General features: G+C 35.6%; 2 protein-coding genes across 2 annotated transcripts; both read right to left on the bottom strand.

The window, feature by feature from the left end:
* Positions 1 to 18: 18 nt before the first annotated feature.
* On the bottom strand, positions 19 to 7,988 carry LOC114519327 (E3 ubiquitin-protein ligase MGRN1-like). The gene is made up of 16 exons (XM_028539445.1): positions 7,827 to 7,988; positions 7,619 to 7,737; positions 5,811 to 5,899; positions 5,464 to 5,595; positions 4,891 to 5,014; positions 4,646 to 4,709; positions 4,451 to 4,494; positions 4,247 to 4,294; positions 4,029 to 4,100; positions 3,462 to 3,597; positions 2,956 to 3,003; positions 2,153 to 2,202; positions 1,988 to 2,075; positions 1,117 to 1,384; positions 657 to 799; positions 19 to 561 (listed from the first exon to the last, which is right to left on the bottom strand). Exons 1-16 carry the CDS (start codon positions 7,906 to 7,908, stop codon positions 272 to 274), a joined length of 1,797 nt encoding a protein of 598 aa, XP_028395246.1. The 5' UTR covers positions 7,909 to 7,988; the 3' UTR covers positions 19 to 271.
* A 1,349-nt stretch (positions 7,989 to 9,337) lies between these two features.
* Positions 9,338 to 18,815, bottom strand: LOC114519487 (SEC14-like protein 1). The gene is made up of 18 exons (XM_028539626.1): positions 18,579 to 18,815; positions 18,197 to 18,346; positions 17,004 to 17,135; positions 16,156 to 16,284; positions 15,749 to 15,950; positions 15,289 to 15,371; positions 15,177 to 15,212; positions 14,717 to 14,776; positions 14,369 to 14,498; positions 13,919 to 14,007; positions 13,338 to 13,408; positions 12,895 to 12,953; positions 12,359 to 12,537; positions 12,001 to 12,069; positions 11,233 to 11,586; positions 10,616 to 10,761; positions 10,384 to 10,534; positions 9,338 to 10,152 (listed from the first exon to the last, which is right to left on the bottom strand). Exons 1-17 carry the CDS (start codon positions 18,639 to 18,641, stop codon positions 10,414 to 10,416), a joined length of 2,073 nt encoding a protein of 690 aa, XP_028395427.1. The 5' UTR covers positions 18,642 to 18,815; the 3' UTR covers positions 9,338 to 10,152; positions 10,384 to 10,413.
* Positions 18,816 to 20,404: the final 1,589 nt, after the last annotated feature.

Here is a 20,404-nt window from a genome sequence, read left to right as displayed (position 1 = left end):
AAGAATTTGATATGTATTTATTGTGCTGACCATAAAATCATTGAATGTACGAAGTTCTATTAGAGGAAAATTTTGCATAATTATTTCAACTTGGGTGATACGAGTCTCGCATGTCACAAAGAATTGCGTGCAATTGTCAAAAATGCCTTATCTCTGGTGATTACGTGCTAGTAGATTATTTCCTAGCAGTCGGCGGCAGTTTTAAAAATTTTGAGGTTCATTGAAATAGTTTGTCGACCACAAGCGCTGGATTTCGGTTATATTTACATATTTACACAATGAAAGTTTCCATTTTTGTTTCATCATCCGCTGACCTCTCGAGAGGGGGCTCACTTTCAGCACCCGCACTTTCAAGGTCTCTGTCCAGCGGAGTTCCAGGCAGAGGTAGATTATAAGGGTTCATAGCCTCCGTGATCGACTCGACCGGATCCTCGGGGTCCGAGAGTGGGGGTGCAACGTCGGGGGTATCGGAACCTGAGCCAGCAAGATTCCTAGTCGGTGAAGCAGCAGGCAAAGGTTCATCAGCGGCTGTTTCGTCGATCTCACAAACTTCTGTGGAACCTATAATAGACGATACTTTTTTAAAAGCTCAAATCCTAGGTTTACAAATTTTGTTTTTGGGAGTATGTTTTCTTCTTTTGTAGCCAAACTCTTACCTCTCCTTTCCTCTCGCGATCTTCTTGTTTCTTCCTCCAACGAATCCATTCCCAAATTATCCTGCCCCACCTCGATTCCATCTTCCACGCTTGGCACACGATCCACGGACGCAGACTGAGATTTCACGTCAACAACACAGTTGCTGTCGTAAAAGAAACACGAAATTTTGTACAACTTTCTCAACGAGACAACTTGTCTATTTCTAGTTTAACGGCAATTGCCTACCAACTTATTCCCTCGCCTGTATCAGCCTTCCAGTTTATTTATACTTCAATGGCAATTTTGCCACACCCGAGTCAGTCTTCCAGTTTATTTATAGTTCAATGGCAATCTCCTACCTGCCTCTCCTCTGAGTCAGCGGTCCAGTTTATTTCTAGTGCAACGAATATTGCCTACCCACCCCTCCCCTCAGCTGAGTCAGCCTTCCAGTTTATGTACAGTTCAACAGCAATTGCCTACCTGTCGTCCAACTCGACCACGTGCGATTTTGCCAAACCAGTCCTCAAGGAGCGCGAGGAACTACGTAAAGACGTTTTGCTGATGGACTCCGATTGTTCGCTGGACACATCACCGCGGTCTCGCTTGCGTGATCCGTCTGTAGAACCACGCGAGTATCGCGACGAGGAAAGACGAGTCATTTTCTCGTTGTTCAACTGAGATGGTTTGGGCGTGGTTGGTCTACTGCGAGATCTGCGCGCACTTACACGTCGTACAATCTCACGGGCACCTTAATAAAAGATGTGTGCTGTTGATCTAGCATTACAACTGGAGGAAACCTAAACTAAACCAACTTTATTTATACTCGATATCACTTCTAAAATGTTTTTCCTAGAGGTCCAGTAAGGATCATCTCTTATTGATCCAGTGTTACTACAGGAGGAAACCTAAACTAAACTAACTTCATTTATACTGGATAACTCTATCAGTTCTAAACTGTTCTTCCCAGAGGTCTAGTAAAGATCATCTCTTATTGATCCAGTGTTACTACAGGAGGAAACCTAAACTAAACTAACTTTATTTATACTGGATAGCTCTATCAGTTCTAAACTGTTCTTCCTAGATGTCCAGTAGGGATCATCTCTTATTGATGCAGTGTTACAACAGGAGGAAACCTAAACTAAACTAACTTTATTTATACTGGATAACTCTATCAGTTCTAAAATGTTCTTCCTAGAGGTCTAGTAAGGGTCATCTCTTATTGATCCAGTGTTACAAAAGGAGGAATCCTGAACTAAACTAACTTTATTTATACTCAATAGTTCTCTCTCTAGCGTTCCAATAAGGATCATTGATAGCTCTGCCAGTTCTTCCTACAAAATTAAGAACATACTTTCGCGTCGTTTGACAATATTGAAGGCATTCAAAGCATCAAATAAGTCAACTTTCTCATATCCAGGATAAGGATCTTGCGATCTTGACTAAACATAGAAAAAATTCTATAGTTGTAATGTGAACTCATTCTATAGTTGTAATGATTGAACCAAAATATACTCACATTTGTACCCGATCGCTGATACGCACAGATTTGTAACAAGGCGTGGAATGCTGCAAATATCGCAAAACAGTTTAGATTATATAGATTTAGTTTATAGGTCAGATTGTACAGGGCCCGGTTGTATGAAAGCCGGATAGCGCTATCCACTGGATAGCGGTTTTCTCAATCGGGAGCAATTATAGAATACCTGGCCAACCCACATTTTAATTAACAGTGAATGTCATATAGTCTTCTAGATACATGCACCTTGTTTTATGTTTCTTAATCCATGAATTAGATTTCCAGAGAATAAGAATAAACATTATTCTTAAAGAACGGGGTAGTTCTATACTCTAAAATTGATCCTCTAACAGATCTTTAACCTATTGATACCACCTATTGGCCTGGTATTCTATAATTGTACCACAGAATACCTATCAGAAGAATAACTCTATGCTATTTTTTCGTAAGTGTGATCCGTCATGATTCGTCACTTAGCAAGTGCATTTTTTTGAGGCAGTCACCCCCCTGCCAATGTCTAAAATCAGCGCATTTTTAGTATTGGCAGGGGGGTGACTACCTCAAAAAAATGCACTTGCTAAGTGACGAATCATGACGAATCACACTTACGAAAAAAGTACAGGAGTTCTACTTCTGATAGCTATTCTGTGATTGTACCTTCAATCGCTTCAAAATCGCTCGTTGTTTAGCTATAACTTTGGCTTTTTCTAGAGTTCACTAGTCTGACCAAAGCACCAGCAATAACCACTGAACTCTAAAACAACTGGAGTGAACTGTACGACATGACTTGAATAAATACTTACGAACTCTACAAATGGGACAGTTATTTGATCCGCCGCGTAAACTTGAAGCTGAAACATAAGAAAGAACACCTCATTTAGTCTATATCTGGAATAATCTATTCTACTGTACAATTCCAATTCAATAGACACTTCCCGAATTTGCTTGAGTGCACACAGAACAATAGCTTGGAAACGAGGCGGACAATGTAATCTATTGTTTTTTGGGATGGTTTTCATTGTCTGAGAACAAATTCGGGAAGTGTCTGTAGACAGACAGATTCATCTTCCATGTTTTTATGTACTTCTGATCGATGTGGTTTTTTGTCAGAACACAAGATCATATGTGGGCACAACGCAACGAGTTCTGACGACAATATTATCAATATTATTGCAAATTCATTGCCAAATATACATCTCTAAAAAGTATCAAAAAACATTGAAATGGGTAATTTTGATATGAGGCTGAATCGGTCTATTGCTGAATCGGTTTTCTGAAAGAAACTCAGAATGCAATATTCGACATTTACCACAGTCACTACAGACGCACAGATGTTTGCAAGGTAACATGAGAGTGTCACGTGTATCGCTCATGCACACCACACAAACGACGTTTTCATCTGTGTAATCATCGTATTCGTCGTCAAAATGGTCTGCCTGCTTGTCCTATGAACAGAAAGAATCAAAAGATTTGTACCGGGGCGGTTGTATACAAACGAGATGATCTGAAATGGCGGGAAAGGACTGGGACTAGTTGTGAAATAAAATCAATTTCTCGGATAAAACAACTTAATATCTCATGGAATATACTTTATTTCGGTTTCAAATTTATGTCAGAGCTTTAGTTCTTATAACTAAACATAATCACAAAATTTCGAATGGTTTCATAAAGAATAAAAAAAGATATAATCGATTAAAATGGATTTCTATTTCGGAAATACATGGAAAGTAGTTAACTTTGAACTATAGAAAGCAGCAGAATTAGCGTCGCGTTCTTGCTCATATGAACTACGTTTTAAGTTAATTTCTACTGTTGAACATGGGATCTTCAATTTTACATTAAACCTTCCTTGATAATGGCGGAGTTTTCGTAATACCTGGTCATTTTCGGTCTCCTCTTTGCTTTCCAAACCGTATATCTCGTGAAGCAAATAGCACAAGCCATCGACCTGGTGAGGACACAGTGAGAGTTATATATTACAAAAAGAGAATTGATGAACTCCATGACTACAGACTTAATTTTGATTTAGGCAAGATATGCAACATCAAAGTTATTTTATAATTATACGGATTAATGATAAAATTTGAAACGTACCATTTGCTTTTGTTTAATGAGTTTCACTGTAAATGACTCGTCAGAAAGCTAGAAGATAATTGACGGGAAAATAACCTAAATACATGTTTATGCATTGACTTGCGACTTGTTCGCGACAATGATGGAATTAAAACTATATTATCGCTATAAGTTATAACAACTATATTATATAAGTTATAAGCTATAAGCGATACTAGAACGTACCTTTTCAATGTTAGCCATAGTTATATTACAGTGTCCATTAAACTCTAAATTAATATTTAAGATCCAATCAGTTTTTTAAGACTACTGAACATTAGGGCTTTATAACATCGAGCAAGATCTTACTCAAGCAGTTATCGCTCCAGTTATATTAGAGTTCACCGGAGAAATTTCGTTCCAATTCCCGCATATACTGACCTTCTTCCGATGCAGAAATTTGAATGACAACTGGAATGTGATTGGTTGTTTCTGAGTAAATCAACTGAAAGGGAAATTTGCAAACTATGTAAGGCAATAACCGCAATATTTTGCGTATTTTACAACATTTTCCGACCAAACTTTGCATATGTACTTATTTTAGCACGTCCTATCTAGTTTCGGTTGTCTAATTTCATCTCCCTATCAAGATAGACTACCTTTTTTATTTTACAGAGCACACGTACCTCGGATTCTTTGAATTGAGTTGGCTTTATGAGATGAAATCTTCCATGTTTTCCGAAAGATTGGTTCGCGCCTTTGTCAAACTCAAACACACGAGACGATAAAGAGCCGTCATTTGTAGTGTAACTAAAAAGAAAAGCATGTTTATCCTCATGGGGCCGGTTGTATAAAACTCCGTAACTACACTTTGCATAGTTAAATCCCAGTTAACTCAGAAATACACAACTCTGATTGGCCAATTCTGTCCTTAACTACTAAGTTAAAAGTTAACTAGTCTTTTTCAATATAATCAGGTAGTTATCCAGCTTTCTAGTTGGTCAAACTTAATTTGAGGTATATTATATTTATGTGGTATAACAACTGCCTAAATACACAAAACACTTCTCGATGTTTAGACCTGAGAGCCTTCGTACTAACTCTCCTGACGAAGGCCCTCAGGTTGAAACGTCGAGAAGTGTTTTGTCTATTTAGGCAGTTGTTATACCACATTTGATGCTAGGTTGTTTGAAGACGCTGCCACGCTGCTCCTTGGTTATATAATATTAATGTATAACATGTAAAACTGTAAAACTCACACAGCATGACCTGAAGACAGGTCTTCAAATGCAAGATAATAAATTGTTATTGAACACTTCACATCAGCATCAAAGACAAAATCGAGGTAGTACGTGTCAGTTTCGCCTTCGCCAGCATTCTCCTCAACATTTCTAAAGAAATTGTTGACTTTTAGTATATGTGGGTAACCTAGGTATCCACTGATTGATTGATTGATTGAAAACTTTATTTCAAGAGGGTAACAGATAACAGTTAGTAAAAACTGATGAACCACTGGCCCTCAAATGCAAGATAACTCAACTCAACTCCAGCTGTAAATTTAGCTTCTATTTCAGAATTGAATTACTTGAAAATATGATTGACTAACTTGATGAGTCGAAGGGAATCCTTTCGCAGATTGACCAAACTTCGTAACATTTTCGTAGGTTCGGATTTGTGTGCTTCAGGATAGGGAAACTAATTGATAAAAAAAATTATTTATACTCCTGAAATTTCTAAACCTATAGAGTTTAATAAGTCCAGTGTGTATAGTGCACAATGTTCCAGGTGCATTATAAGAGTTCAGTGCACCTAAACCATAGAGGTTTCAATAACTCCAGTTTATAGAGAGCACAATGTCCAGGTGTTTTAGAGTTTAGTGCACCTAAAACATATAGTTTTCGATAACTACAGTTTATCGAGTGCACAATGTTCCAGGTGTATTAGAGATCAGTGCATCTAAGCCATATAGAGTTTTTGATAACTCCAGTTTATATAGTGTACAATGTTCCAGGTGTATTAGAGTTCAGTGCATCTAAATCTTATAGAGTTTTTGATAACTCCAGTTTATATAGTGTACAATGTTCAGCATTGAGTTTTTGCTCAACATTCAGAGAAACTTCTAAAAAGTGCTGCTTTCAAATTCAAATCCAATCCTAACAGTTCAATGTTCCAGGTGTATTAGAGTTCAGTGCACCTAGAAACATATTCAGGACTACCTATCAGACTACCTAGAAATGCAATTGAGCAGGTGCAGAATGTGTTAATTATTTGCATAATTTTAAAGTCAAATGAAGATGAGAGCTTTACTTTACTCTTATACATCGGACACAGACCAGACATCAAGACAGAACAAACAGAATCTTACGTCTGTCTTTCATTTCAAAGCAATATATTCTTCTGGAACCGGTTATATCAAGCCTGTTTAGCTTAAACAGTGGATAAGTTTAAAATAGAAAGCAAGTCTATCCTTTTATTCAACAAGCAAACTAAATGTTTTTGACCTTAATACATAGATACTGGTTACAACTACATATTCAGTGCATAATATTCAAGTTGACTCATTCAAGAGAGATGTAAGAGTGTTATTTAAATTTGACTTATCCACTGTTTAAGCTAAACGGGCTTGATCGACTGGGCCCTGTGGTGTAAAATTTTGCACGTTGATATAAAAGCTGGTAAAAAACTTTTGACTTGCAAATATATTTAAAACCATGCATATTCACCCACATATGTGAGGAAGTTTATTTAAAATACTGACATGATTGCAGGATTAGAACAACTGTTGAAAAATGGAAGGAAAGAATGGAAAAAACAAGTCCAAAACTATACATTATAATACAACTGCATATCATAGATTTATAAAATTTTCTAAAATTAATAAAAATTTTAGTAGGTTTTACACCAGTTCAGACTAAGAAATAGGCAAATCAACTATGGTCAATTTTGGCTGTCAATTGATGCTCAGCAAACCTTGATAGTTGATGATTTTATTAATTAAGCTGATGTTAGTATATTTCAAATATCAGATATGATATATGTCTATTAAAGCCACATGTAGAAAGCCAATGGATTAGATACGTTGGAATTGAAATACAAAAAGAACCCTAACCCACCATTTCTATAGGACTTGTTTTAGTTCTAGTATTAACTCGATCTCATAATTTCTGCTGTGATATTTTGTATTCAAGTTTTCCTGAACATATGCATTCAAATCGATTCAAATATATGATTTTCACATTATACAAAATGCAAGTTGGCTTTAAAGGAAATCGTTTCCTGATAGATTGGCCATCACGTTTCGCACAATATCGTACTTTTCAAACACGAAAATAAAAAAATCGATATAGAACACGTTATCAGTTATTACATAACAAAACTAACAAAAGCAACAAATTATTATCAAGATTCCCTTACCGACACTGGACGAGACGATAGAAGATTTAATTCGTTGTTCTCACCAAAAAGAAAGCTTTCTGGCTGCGTACCAGCGAACGTCTGATCGCCCATGATGAAATGGCTTGAAAAATAATTTCCTAAGCACAAAAAACACAAGTTAGTTGAGAACGAAATTTCGTAAACAAAAATTTAATGAAATGATACAGTGAAGTTACTTTGAACGAACCTGATTTTGGCGGGTACGAATATATGAGGCCCAAATCAACATTTTCGACCCTTTCATTCGGTCTGCTGTAAAATTGACCCATGGTTTGTTTAAAATATTTGAAAAGAAGATTATAGCAGGTTCTATCTATGTACTAGACAACAACTCCGAATACGCCATAGTTAAATCACATACGGAATAATTGTTAAAACACATACATCACAATGACACAACGTCACCTGTGTGACCTTGAAAAGTGAGCTCAATACAAGTGGAATAATATTATTCCAAGGGCTGTTTTCCTTTTCCAATCTATTCAATCGTCGATTTCTTAAGTATTATTTGTATGATTTTAAAGTTTTACGTGCGTATACGTAGGTAGAAAAATACGATAGTGGAAAGCAGCCCTAAGGCATATTTACACTATGCGATTTGTCGAATACGATTCGTACCCTGGCGTATGTGAACGTATGAACACACGTACAAACGTGCATTTAAAATTCCGCTTTGAAAGATTGTGCCAAATTTAAAGGCCTCTTTTGCATTCGTCGGAATGATAATTGCATTCAACTTAACATGTAGTCTAAGTAGGCCTTTATACATTTCATGCAACGTGAAACATTCTTTATGGCCTCGGTTAAACATCGAATTTTGGTCGCGTCGAATGCAAACATTAGATAATGAATGAGATTATGAGATGATAAACCTCATTAACATCTCATTATCTGTTTTCTTCCACATGGGGTTTTCAGAAGCTATTTAAAAAAATATAAACGGTCTCGAATTTAAACGCCTTTCATCACCTCAAACTGGAGCGATAATTCGCCATCTTTGAAGACAAATTGGGGCCGTCATGAAAGCCAAGAGTTGAAATCCACTAAAACACTAATACGCAAGCCCATCTCATCTGAGCTTAAAACAAGCAAAAACACATTTTACCAACAAAACAAGTTTTATGAACGTGGAAAGGTGGAAATTTTTTGAATTTTTTTACATGTTACAGCTCCCTGACCTCAAAACATATTAGGATCATGAACCACCGTTTGCAAAGACAATGACCAGGTGAAACGTTAACATTTTTTAAACTTTAATTAAACGCGTTTAACGGTGAACTTGGTGCATTTATTAATTTTATTGTTTACAATTTGATCAGGAGTACTTCGTGTTTTGACGCCCAGTCATACGAACGCCCGCGTTCGTCCGGACAGCGTCCTTTAAAACACAATCACCATCCTAATACCACGAGTGACTATGGTATTAACAGGTAAGTGACAGCTATTGAGTTCTTGCAAGCGAATTACAAAACTTGGCGGACTACTTTGGTGGTAGTTTGCACTGCAAGAACCCAATATTTGAATATAAATACAATTAGCCTTTCTCACGATGACGAATATGCCGCCATTTTTGGGGTACTTTTTTTCAAAACCACAAGCGTGAGACCTCATATGGGGCCGGCCACAGTCTTTAATTTTAGGCTGTAGTTACTCTTCAAATGGTCTGTTGGTTTTAAGAAAATTGCTTTTCATGTTAAATCATAATTTTTAAACCCATTTCAGAAAATTGAAAGTACCCCAAAACGTCATCGTGAGAAAGGCTAATTAATTTCTACCGATATAGAAGATAGATTCCATTCAATCCTATATATTCTATAGTACTGCACAAGTTGAACTTTGTATCCCGCTGAAAGAAATTGCTAGAAAATTGATTTTTTTTTTGTAAGGCTATGTTTTGTAAAGCTATGTTTTCACATTTTAAACATTTTGCAACTAAACTTTGCAGCTTTACTCATGCTAAAATGCTTTTACTGTGGCGTTAAAATCTATAGTTTGAGACGTCTAATTTCGAACCATCTAATTTACTTCCTACATTTTTCCCTGCCAAATTTGTTTTGATTGTAAGAGTCTATTAAAACGTAGAAGGCAAATTAAATCAATAATAATTGCTAAAAATCGATTGTATTTTTTTCGACTGGATAAAAAGTTCACTTTTAGGCAATACTTTAACTTCACAAAAACAATAGATATTCTTACTTAAATTTGCTTCAAATTACTGTCAATGCATATGATTAATTTAATATTTATTTATAGTGAAAATGACGGCCATTTCAAAATTGTTAAATGGTGAAAAACTTCACAAAGTGAATAAATATTATTCAAAATTCTCCGGCGGAATCGCTCGGAAATTGCAAGTGGAAAGTGTTTTGCTCTCGACCAATGAGATTCGTTTATAGCTAAAACAAAACCGAAGACAAGAACAGATCTAAAACTACGTTTTCAAATATTTTTTAACTCTATACTACATTTATTCCTCCTAAATTCTGTGTTCGTTTCGCTACACCTCCCAAAACCTGTTAAAAAATCACGAAATGTTAGCTTAGATTAGGTTTATTGTTGATTTAGATTAGGTTTATTGTTGACTAGGTCCTAGATTAGGTTTATTGTTGAGTTAATCCTAATTAATTAATCCTAATAGGTTATCCTAATAGTTAATCCTAACTTTAATCCATGATCTACCCTAATCCTAACCTAATCTCAATGATTAACATAACGTGGAATTATAATCCATTACTCATACTTACGGTCTATTTTCGGGATGCGTTCATTAATTGTCATCTTGACACCGCAGATTTTGACGAATTACCGCTGGACGCCGTCGCTTGACTGTCCTGCGTCGCTAAACTTAGTTGTGAAAAGCCGCTATGCGCAGACTCAATACTTGACATCGAACCCCTGGAAAATACAGCATATCAATGAGCATACTACTCGTCGTATATTTCGACATTTTTTATTCGGTAATTCTGCACTGCTTACTTGAAGTCTGTGCCTTTCAAAACTTCGTAGAAATACATAATTTTTGCTTTGTTTTGAGGTTTTGAACTGAGAGAGGTCGCAGGAGGACTTGATTTGTATTTCCACTGCAGGACAAAGACGCCAGCTTGTGAACAGACATGAGTTCCCTGTGAAAGACAGATTTGTTGTTAGGGTTATTGTTTCTACCATTCATTACCTCTTTCTTTTCCTTCCTTCATGTTTAGGGGTGCCTTCTGTCACCCTTCTCCATACTCTACTCTTTCCACCTCTTCTCCTGTTACTGTACCTCCTCACCTCAAGTTCTTTGCCACTTCCTATTTTCCCCTCTTCCATCCTTTCTCACTCTATCATCCTCTCCTTTCATTCTCCCCACTTCCCTCCACCCGCCATAATCCCCCCTCTTCCCTAAGTACTCTTTAGTTACTCTTTACTTCCCTAAGTAGTAAGCTTCTTTTAGCAATTCTAACACTCTTTAATCAACTTTTCTCTCCTTTCAACCCCCCCCCATCTTCTCTACCCACTTGTCCCTTGCACTTTTTCATTCACTCGCCACTCCCTTTTTCACTCACGCCCATTCCCCTCATCTCCCCTCACCCTCCCCTCTTCCACCCCCGCACCTGAACAGAGTCTCCATCATGGCATGTCTTGGGCTTCTCAACAACAACAGCATCAACGTTAGCGATCACTCCACATGATGGACTATCACCCAGGCTCGTCAAACTACCACTGCACGCTTCCTTTGGTCGTTTGTGACGAAATACCGTAAATATGACGTCACCCTTTATCACATCGAAGTCCCACGTGATCACAGACTCGTGCTCTTTCACCGTGACAACGATCTCGTGGGGGGAACCCTTGCTAACGTATGCAGGCTGATAGATTTCGTGACCGATGCTAAACTCATCTCCTTCGCCAAATTCCACAGACCGATACAGACTTTTAGGTACCAGACCTCCTTCCCTCACGTCGCACTAAAGTAGAAACAACATAATTCGAATGTCTTTTTCAACCACTGATCTATATAGACTTGAGACTGGATAGCGCACCTGACAGAATGCAACTTTTAGGCGAGGGTACTGTTTTATGAGACAACATTACCAAATTTTAAACGTATTTAAACACAATTTAACTAGGTTTATGGAAGCTTTACTGAATTGACCATATCTGAGATGGACATTCAATATGAATCCTAGTGCGCGGAAAACCTGGGAGCGAAAATGTATGGTTCCTATGGCTTCATTGATTCAATTCGAAGTATATTCGCCATCCAGTCTTTAATAAAGAACAGTGATTCACGAGTGTTCACGAATGTTGAACGAGAATGCTCTGGTGGGAATATCACTGGAATGTCCATTCCAGGTCTTTTCAACAATATTTTTACATACCTCACATGTTCCACCCAAGAACTCAGGAATGTACTCTTGAGGGATATAGTCCGCCAACCCCCCAGGACCCTGCAAAACAACAAACAATAAGCCGTTACAACTTTTCATCAAACAGGGGGGGAGAAAATGAAATATGACAGAAAAGCTAGTATGTTAAAGTGGATCTAGTGAGTACCCAAGATAATTATTTTATTTTATAAGCACTTGAATTTTACGAGATAGTAAAAATTTTAATAACAAACAGGAGATGCTGTTGATTTTCTTTTTGAAATTAGAAAAATTGGCATCAAATCGATAGTTTTGGCAGATTAAGGAACTGTTACCTAATTGTCAGAAAAGCTATTTTATGCCAACAAACCTGGTAGTCATTTCCACCATAAATAAAGAATTTGTTTCGTGTGTTTTCGTCGATAAACGGACTGACTAAGGTCCACAACACGCCGAAAATCCTGGGAGCACGCACGATCAACAACCGTCCCATGGTTTCCGGGTAATTGTCCTCGACCACCTCGATAACCCTCAACAACGCCTTCACACCTGAGAAAAATACAGCAAATTAGTTCCCAGGTGATCTCGCGCTCATATTTCAGCCAATCAGGGCTCAGAAGGGTTTCCGAAATAGAAATCCATTCTGCTATATTTAATCGATTATAGCTTTTGTTATTCTTTATTAAATCAGTCGAAATTTTGTGATTATATTTAGTTATAAGAACTATAGCTCAGACATTAATTTGAAACAAAAATAAAGTATGTTTCAAGACATATTAAGTTGTTTCAACCGAGAAATAGTTGTTTTTTTGACAACTAGTCCCAGTCCTACTAGAAATATGTAATTTAACAGGACGAAATTTCTAGGAAACTGATGAATAATTCTTTATATCCTTTGAGTCTTACCAGGCCTCCAGAGATGACGCATACACAGTCCTTCCAGATCACAGATACAAGTGTAAGAACTTTAAGAAAGGCAAAAGGGAAAAAACGTCACCAGACTTATAAGAATTATTGATATATAGGTGCTGTGTATTCTAAATGTGATTGGTTCACTCGTAGTCACATGACTTTAAATAAATGCAATGTTTCCCGCCAGGGAAACAAGTGTAATAACAAAAGTAAAGTGTTTTTTTTTAAATGAAATTTTTGTGTAACATGTACGTTTTTGTTCCTATATAACAAAGCACTTAATGTACACTACCTCGGGAAATGGCGGGTTTTGTTTTCCCTCGAGTCTCAACATTCAGGAAAACAAAACTCACTATTTCCCTCGGGAGCATACATGAAGTATACATTGTTTATGTTTTTTACTGAACAAAAGCAAATCTTGAAAGTTTATTTCTCACCTTATCGGCGAACCTTTGGCCTTCGTAACTTCCTCGAACATGCTCATCGCTTTCTCGTTGATTGATAACACCTGGACATTTGAAAATAAAACTCGTTACTCGCTAAAACCACTCTCCGTGTCTACCTTCATCAATTATAGGAAGCCCAAATTTGCGTGATAATTGTTAAAAATTGTTGTAATATTTCAACTTGCAACATTTTCATATGTCGGCAATATTTTAATATTTGTAATATTTCCATTTTTAATATTTGCAATATTTCAATTTGCGATATTTCAATTTGTAATATTTTGGCAACATTTTAATATTTGTAATATTTCCATTTCTAATATTTGCAATATTTCAATTTGTAATATTTCGATAATATTTCGGCAATTTGTAATAATATGTAGCTTTTGTAATACTTTTTTTGGCAATTTGTAATTTCGACAGAAGGCAATAATTATACATTATTACACCATGTTGAAAAATTGCCGAAACATTTCTCCCGTTCAAATCATCACGCAAATTTGGTCTGCTATGCCACAATCCATGACTTTACTTTTCTTCCGGCTCAAAACAACAGTCATTTCCGCACTTACATATTTCAGAAAACCATCTTCACCAACAGCTTTAAGCAGTCCTTTGACATCCATACTACCAAGTCGTAAAATGTAAACAGGTCTGCCCTCTAGATGAAGGATAAAAATATTTCTGTCCCGAGATAGATTCAGTAAAGAAAAATACGCTCTTTAAAGTTTAGGCAAACACACACGTTTGCAAAATTCAATATCATATCTATATATAATTAATCCATATTAAACCCATACTTAATCTATATTAATCCATACTTAATCTGTATTTAATCCATATTAAATCAATTCTCAATCCATATTAAATCCGCACTTAATCTACATTAATCCATATTTAATCTGTATTTAATCCCTATTAAATCAACTCTCAATCCATATTAAATCCATACTTAATCCACATCTAATCCATACTTAATCCATTTTTAATCCATTCTTAATCTGCATTTATCCATATTTCACCTGTGTCATAATGATGCCATCCTCCAGAATAATATTCCATCACAGCCTCCGGTGGTCGCCACTCCGTCAAGATCTTATCCACATTATGATGTCTTCGCCAGGCAAGTGATGAGCATAACATATCATAGGACTAGACAAACAATGAAACACTCAGCTTGTTATAAAAAACTGGATGATTGTAATAAAAACAAATACAATTTGCAACCAATTAAAACAATAAAATAACTTCTCAGTTTCATATTGAGATCTGTGACACACACATACTGCAATATTGACACAGACTGCAATATGAAACTGGACAGAAATACATCTGGAGTACATTACTAATAATTGATAAATTAAGATTACTTTATCAATGTTGAAATCTCTGGCTTTGAGGAAGCGAAGTAGATGAGAGTCATTAGGAATCTAAGAAAAAACACAACAAAATTTTTTACTCAGAAATTTTTTTTACTTTAGTGCAAAAGACAGTAGTGTACACTGCAGTACACCACAGGACACTAGAGTACACTGCAGTATACCTATTATAGTACAATATAGTACAGGGGCCGGTTGTATGAAAGCCGGATAGCGCTATCCACCAAATAGTGTTTTTTTCAATCGCTTTAAAATTGCCCGTTATTTGCTATAACTTTGATTAAATCTTAGTATTCCTAAATCGAGTATCCTCTTTAATAATTGCTGGTTCCAAAAATGAAATTTTATCGCTTTTTATTGAGCATTTTTAGAAGGGTCGAAAAAATCACTATCCGGTGGATAGCGCTATCCGGCTTTCATACAACCGGCCCCAGTACTGTAAGGTGTATACCTTTCCCAAATGTGTTGCACTGAGACGTTTCCTTAGCTAAAAAAGAAAACAATTAACATTAACACACATATGAAATTACCAGGATATTATCAAGTAGAATATAGGCCGTCACCTGAATTAAAGCATTTTCTTCAGTTGGTGTAAGTGGGCCGAGATATCTGTGTATGTATTCATCATCGATTTTATTTTCTGGATCTAAATTTAGTCAACATCAACATGAGTTCCTGCAGAACATTACCATAACTCAGACATGAAATATGGAAAAGTTAACACATTAGCTTGCAATGCAACCTGATGTGTCTCACTTTACTATTTTACTCTGTCTAATGCCAGATGATTTTACTTATCAGTGGAAAAGTACTGTCAGTTAACAAAACTATCTGTCATTGTCTCTTGTTAACGCATTAGCCTGCAAAGCACCCAGATGTGGCCTACTTTAGTATTTTACTCTGTCTAATGTAATGTCAAAATAAGCCATCTTGCAGGGAGCACTGAAACTGTGACTGAAATAAATTTATGGAGACATGCATGGATGATGTACTTTATGTAACAATGGTTTTTATTGTCCTTACGCACTAAAGCTGCTCCCTCAATCTCCTCAGTCTTATCTTCCTCAGCGTCCGACGAATCTGGACTTTCATTGCCTTCGTTACCCATCAGCGGTTCGTTTAAACTCTTCGTCCGTGGTTTCCCAGTTGAGTCCTCGAATCTTGGCAAGTCACCGACCCCTTCGCTGATCAACTCATCAATGTAATACTGAATTATTTCTTTACCCTAGTGAAAGTTTGAATCACACACATATATATTAATATATATATATATATATATATATATATATTAATATATATATATATAATCACACACATATATATATATATATATATATATATATATATATATATATATATATATATATATATTCAATCAATTTCAAAAAAATTGCTCAGGCAACAGGAGAAGTGCTATAGTCAATTATTACCTTTCCAATATTTGCTAAATACAATTTAATCATGAGTTTTTCAACTGCAGCTTCGAAACCAAAGAAAGCTATTACATCTAGGCTTGCATCTTGCTCGAAACATGTCCAATTTGGGTTATCCGGATGTACCTGGCATGAAAAAAACACGAGAAAATGTGCTCAGCAATGATATATTAGTAGTCTTTTGGACAAAATATCCAATGAGAAAGCTAGTTAGGGTAGTTAGGGAAACAGATAATGCAGGGATAACAAGAAACTCTGGACTACAATTTTTCTAAATGCATCAGTAGCTGAATGATAATTATTATTATTTAACTCCAAATAAAAATTACATTTAAATAAATATTTCAACTTGCTTGCATTCATGATCGGAGTCTAGATCATGTTCAAGATGATAATAAAAAACATTGGGGAAACACACTTAGACAAATGGCACCACATAATGTAAAACTATTCTAGTTATCCTGATTTGTGTATTATCCCTACAATTATTTACGAAACATTTACATAGAATGCAATATAACAAAAACCACTGGTATTCTCCATCTCAAAACAATGTTATGCAAAAATATTTCAATTTTTTTTTAGATGGTGTGGTTTCTTATCAAACAAGAAGCTGAAGATTTTGAATCAAACTTGGCCTTATGTTTGAATTTTCTCATTAGCACATTTCATTTTTTTTTCACTGATGTTATCAACCCTAATGTGTTTTTCTAGGTCTTTCAATGGCTGTACTGATTATATCATAATGCTGAAGATTATTATGACAGAACCAGTAGAAACATGTGTTCGTTCAAAAATGTTATTCAGAGTTACTTATCCTCTGTTCAATTTTGTCTAATACTTACAGAATAGTAACAATTTTCCCGAATGATAACGCGAGATGAATAACTTTCATTATATGCATTTATTGTGAGTGTTCTTTTGCGCCAGTCTGTGCTGTTCTTCTGGACAAAAAAGACATGGTCTACCCCGATCAGCTAAAATGAATAATAATTGTTAGATCATTGTATGACCCTTGTCATCACAGGGGCTTAAATATTGGTTGCTAAGCATCTGACTTCATTTACAAAGAAATGAAAGAATAACATGTGAATTTGAAAAACGTGTATGTTTGGAAATACAAAATTACCAGAAACGTTTCCTGTGAACAGGCAGGTGTTGGATGTTAATTCATTAAAGTTTATAACAATGTAAATAGGCCATAAGTTTTCATATTGTTAAGCATATTAAAATACTTGGAGAGGTTTATAAGGGCTTGTGTCAGTAAAGCACAAATTAAAAACATATTTTAATACACCACAAATAGCCAGTAGAAATTTGCCAATTTTTTTAATACTATAAAAATGACAAAGTAGTATGAAGTATTCGTATGCACAGGGTGCTACGTTATCTAAAGCTTTAAACTAGAAACCTTTATAGATTTTGAGTCATATTTTATGCAAAAACTAATGAAAAACATCATAACCCACAACAAGTTAATATTTAATGATTGGGCAGGAAAAGTTTTTCGACAGCTTTCACCGCTAGCATTTATCATGAAAGGAATCAAGAACTTAGGAATTCAATCTGATAATTTGCGGCTTTTTCCAATGATATTGCAATTTGAATTTTCATTACAAACTTATGACAAATTGGATCGCACAGGCAGGCTATGTTTAGCGTCAACAAACACTGAGAACTTAAATACTGCAAACCAATTTTGAAAAACAAACATCATAGACAGTATAGGTTTGTTTAAGGGATAAAACCTTATATATCAGCGTATTTAAACAGCGGAAAATGGGTGATTGACTTCCTAAGTGTATTAAAATATAATTACTGCCAGAAAATTCTGCAGACGAATTGTATATTTGTGTTCATCCATTCCTTACAAATTTTGGCAAAAACATATATTAGACTTTAGGTGTGTTTAATGATTTTGGGAGAAAGTTAGGCGTCGTGTCTTTAAATATCACACATTTGTGATGTATAATGGATATTTAAGGGGCCAGACAATGCCGGGAGAGGTATCCGGGGGAAATATTAATACAAACAATACCTTCTTCAGCAAATACGGTGCCTCAACGTTGATTCTACACCGTCTTTCTATAACATGCTCTGCGCCGTCATCGCTCTTGTATTCCGAAGTGATTTCACTTCCAAGGAAAATCGGTATCATTTTGCATGTGGGGAAACGTTTTTCGTAGGCCTTGGAGGAAGTAAACACGAAATATTAAAACATCAAACCCAAAAGCTGACACATTAATAAACAAACGTTTGCCCGAAAATCTCACATTTGTGAAATATCCCGGCTAATATACACCGTGGACAATTTGAGTGTATCTCAGAGAATAAACAACAGCAATTTCACATCGATTGATACGAAATTACCATTAATCCAGCACAAAAACTATGAACATTTAGTTTCAAATTAGCCTTACCGCCATGACAAGTTCAAACGGGTATTTATAGACCCTCACGGGACTCTGGTATTCTTGCACCATTTTGAAACGGACGGCCAAGCGAAGACGTTCCCGATAAGTAGAAACTTTAAACTATCAGCTGGCTAAATTTGAGCGAGAAGGGACCATGAATTGCCGTAAAAATATGCGGTGAAGTCCTTACGAAATTGAAAATATATCACAACATCACTATTATAAAGTCACCCATTCATAACAACAAATTATAATCACACATGACGCATGCGTAGGCGGACCGGAAGTGGATCTCGTCCGGGACGATGACGCAACTTTGGGGGATTGCGCAATTTATTCCGGTTTCGATCGCATTTGCGAGTATTTCCCAATATTTCCATCCTATTCGACACCGCAGAAATTGGTGTTTAAGACGTTTCAACCCGAAAATCTATTAATCGCTGGTTCACAATTATGCATTTCTGTACCGCTATCAAAGAGAAACCTTTTCAATTTCAATTTCAATTTTTCTTTTCAATACGATCTTTTGACAGCTCATCTGACATACACATCTGACCGCTGTGAAACACTGAAATGGCCATTTTGAGGCTTAAAGTATACACAAGGTTATTAATTCAGACGATTCGTTTTTACCGTGTGCAAGCTTCAAATCTTTTGTGCAAGACATAGTATATTTTTTCTCACCAAGTTCGCAGTCTAAGTATTGCGAATTGCGGCTAAGTCTATACTAATTTTCGCGGTGTCATCCTATTCTGGACTTTTTTTCGACGTTTGGTCGTGGTAAAACTAGAGACAAGTTCTCACAATTCACTATCACGTATCCATTGAGAAAAAACAGAGACAAAATTTAAAACACACCAGAATATTTTATTTTATCAAATTCATACACCGATACACGCCGATTATTTTACAGAATAACTAAAAAGCAACAAAATGTTCTTTCGAAATAACAAATCAACTAAATGCTACGATATATAGTTAAAAAACTACATTTTAATTCCAAATTATTGCATACCTCTAAACCTAAATTACTACAATCTAATATGCTATTTTAAAGCTAATAGACTACTTCTAACTACACTTTTTTCCTGAAAACACAATCCTTATTCCATATCCTATTTGTATCAACTACACACACGATGAAAAGCCAGTCTTGTCAACGTTAAATTAATTTGTTAAAGTAATGCGATAAATTATTAAGATTAGTACAAGAACGTATGTTATTAGTTCAATGACTCATGATAATTAAATTAATAATACATAGGCTTTTAAGATCGAAGAAGATGGAAGGACGAGATATTGAACCTCTTAATAGCCTTTCCATCTTTTATCTAATAAGGACCATATCTCCCTGATGAGGACCATATCTAACTCGACAATTATCAAAGCCTTTTTACTTAACCTATAGACTAATATCAAGTTACTATTTGAAGAAAGTTTGCCTTTTTGTTTTCCAAAATGTTTGCACAAACCCCTTCGTATTAATTTCGCTTTACATCAATGCTTTTTTTATATATATTATTTAGTATTATATTAGCAAGATAATTTGTTATTTTTTGCATTTCACTCGCTGTTATATGTACTTACGTAACATACTATAATTAATATTCATATACATATATATATATATATATATATATTATACACATTTTTAAGATTGGTAAAGTTTTGTGTGCTCTTGAGATCAATTGAGAAATATATGTTCACGCGCAAAATATGTTAAACTGAAGTTGTTTAATTCGACATGGAATGTACGTGACTGGAGATTATCCGTCAGGATACACCCCTTGAATACGATTTATTGTTGTTAATCACGGAAGTGAATCACGGAG

The sequence above is a fragment of the Dendronephthya gigantea genome, unplaced genomic scaffold (genome assembly GCF_004324835.1).
Source record: "Dendronephthya gigantea isolate DGI-Jeju-01 unplaced genomic scaffold, DenGig_1.0 000013F, whole genome shotgun sequence".
NCBI classification, from domain to species: Eukaryota; Metazoa; Cnidaria; class Anthozoa; order Malacalcyonacea; family Nephtheidae; genus Dendronephthya; species Dendronephthya gigantea.
The sequence above is the reverse complement of the archived record's forward strand: the minus strand, read 5'-3'. Positions and strand labels throughout refer to the sequence as shown.

Coding starts and splice junctions, on each gene's coding strand:
- LOC114519327 (XM_028539445.1), bottom strand. CDS start 7,908: ATGGGTCAATTTTACAGCAGACCGAATGAAAGGGTCGAAAATGTTGAT. Junction 2,203..2,955: donor CTGTCCCATTTGTAGAGTTC/GTAAGTATTTAT, acceptor CGATATTTGCAG/CATTCCACGCCTTGTTACAA. Junction 562..656: donor ATCGCGAGAGGAAAGGAGAG/GTAAGAGTTTGG, acceptor CGTCTATTATAG/GTTCCACAGAAGTTTGTGAG.
- LOC114519487 (XM_028539626.1), bottom strand. CDS start 18,641: ATGGTGCAAGAATACCAGAGTCCCGTGAGGGTCTATAAATACCCGTTT. Junction 17,136..18,196: donor CACCGTATTTGCTGAAGAAG/GTATTGTTTGTA, acceptor TATTCATTTTAG/CTGATCGGGGTAGACCATGT. Junction 10,762..11,232: donor ATGATGGAGACTCTGTTCAG/GTGCGGGGGTGG, acceptor TGTCTTTCACAG/GGAACTCATGTCTGTTCACA.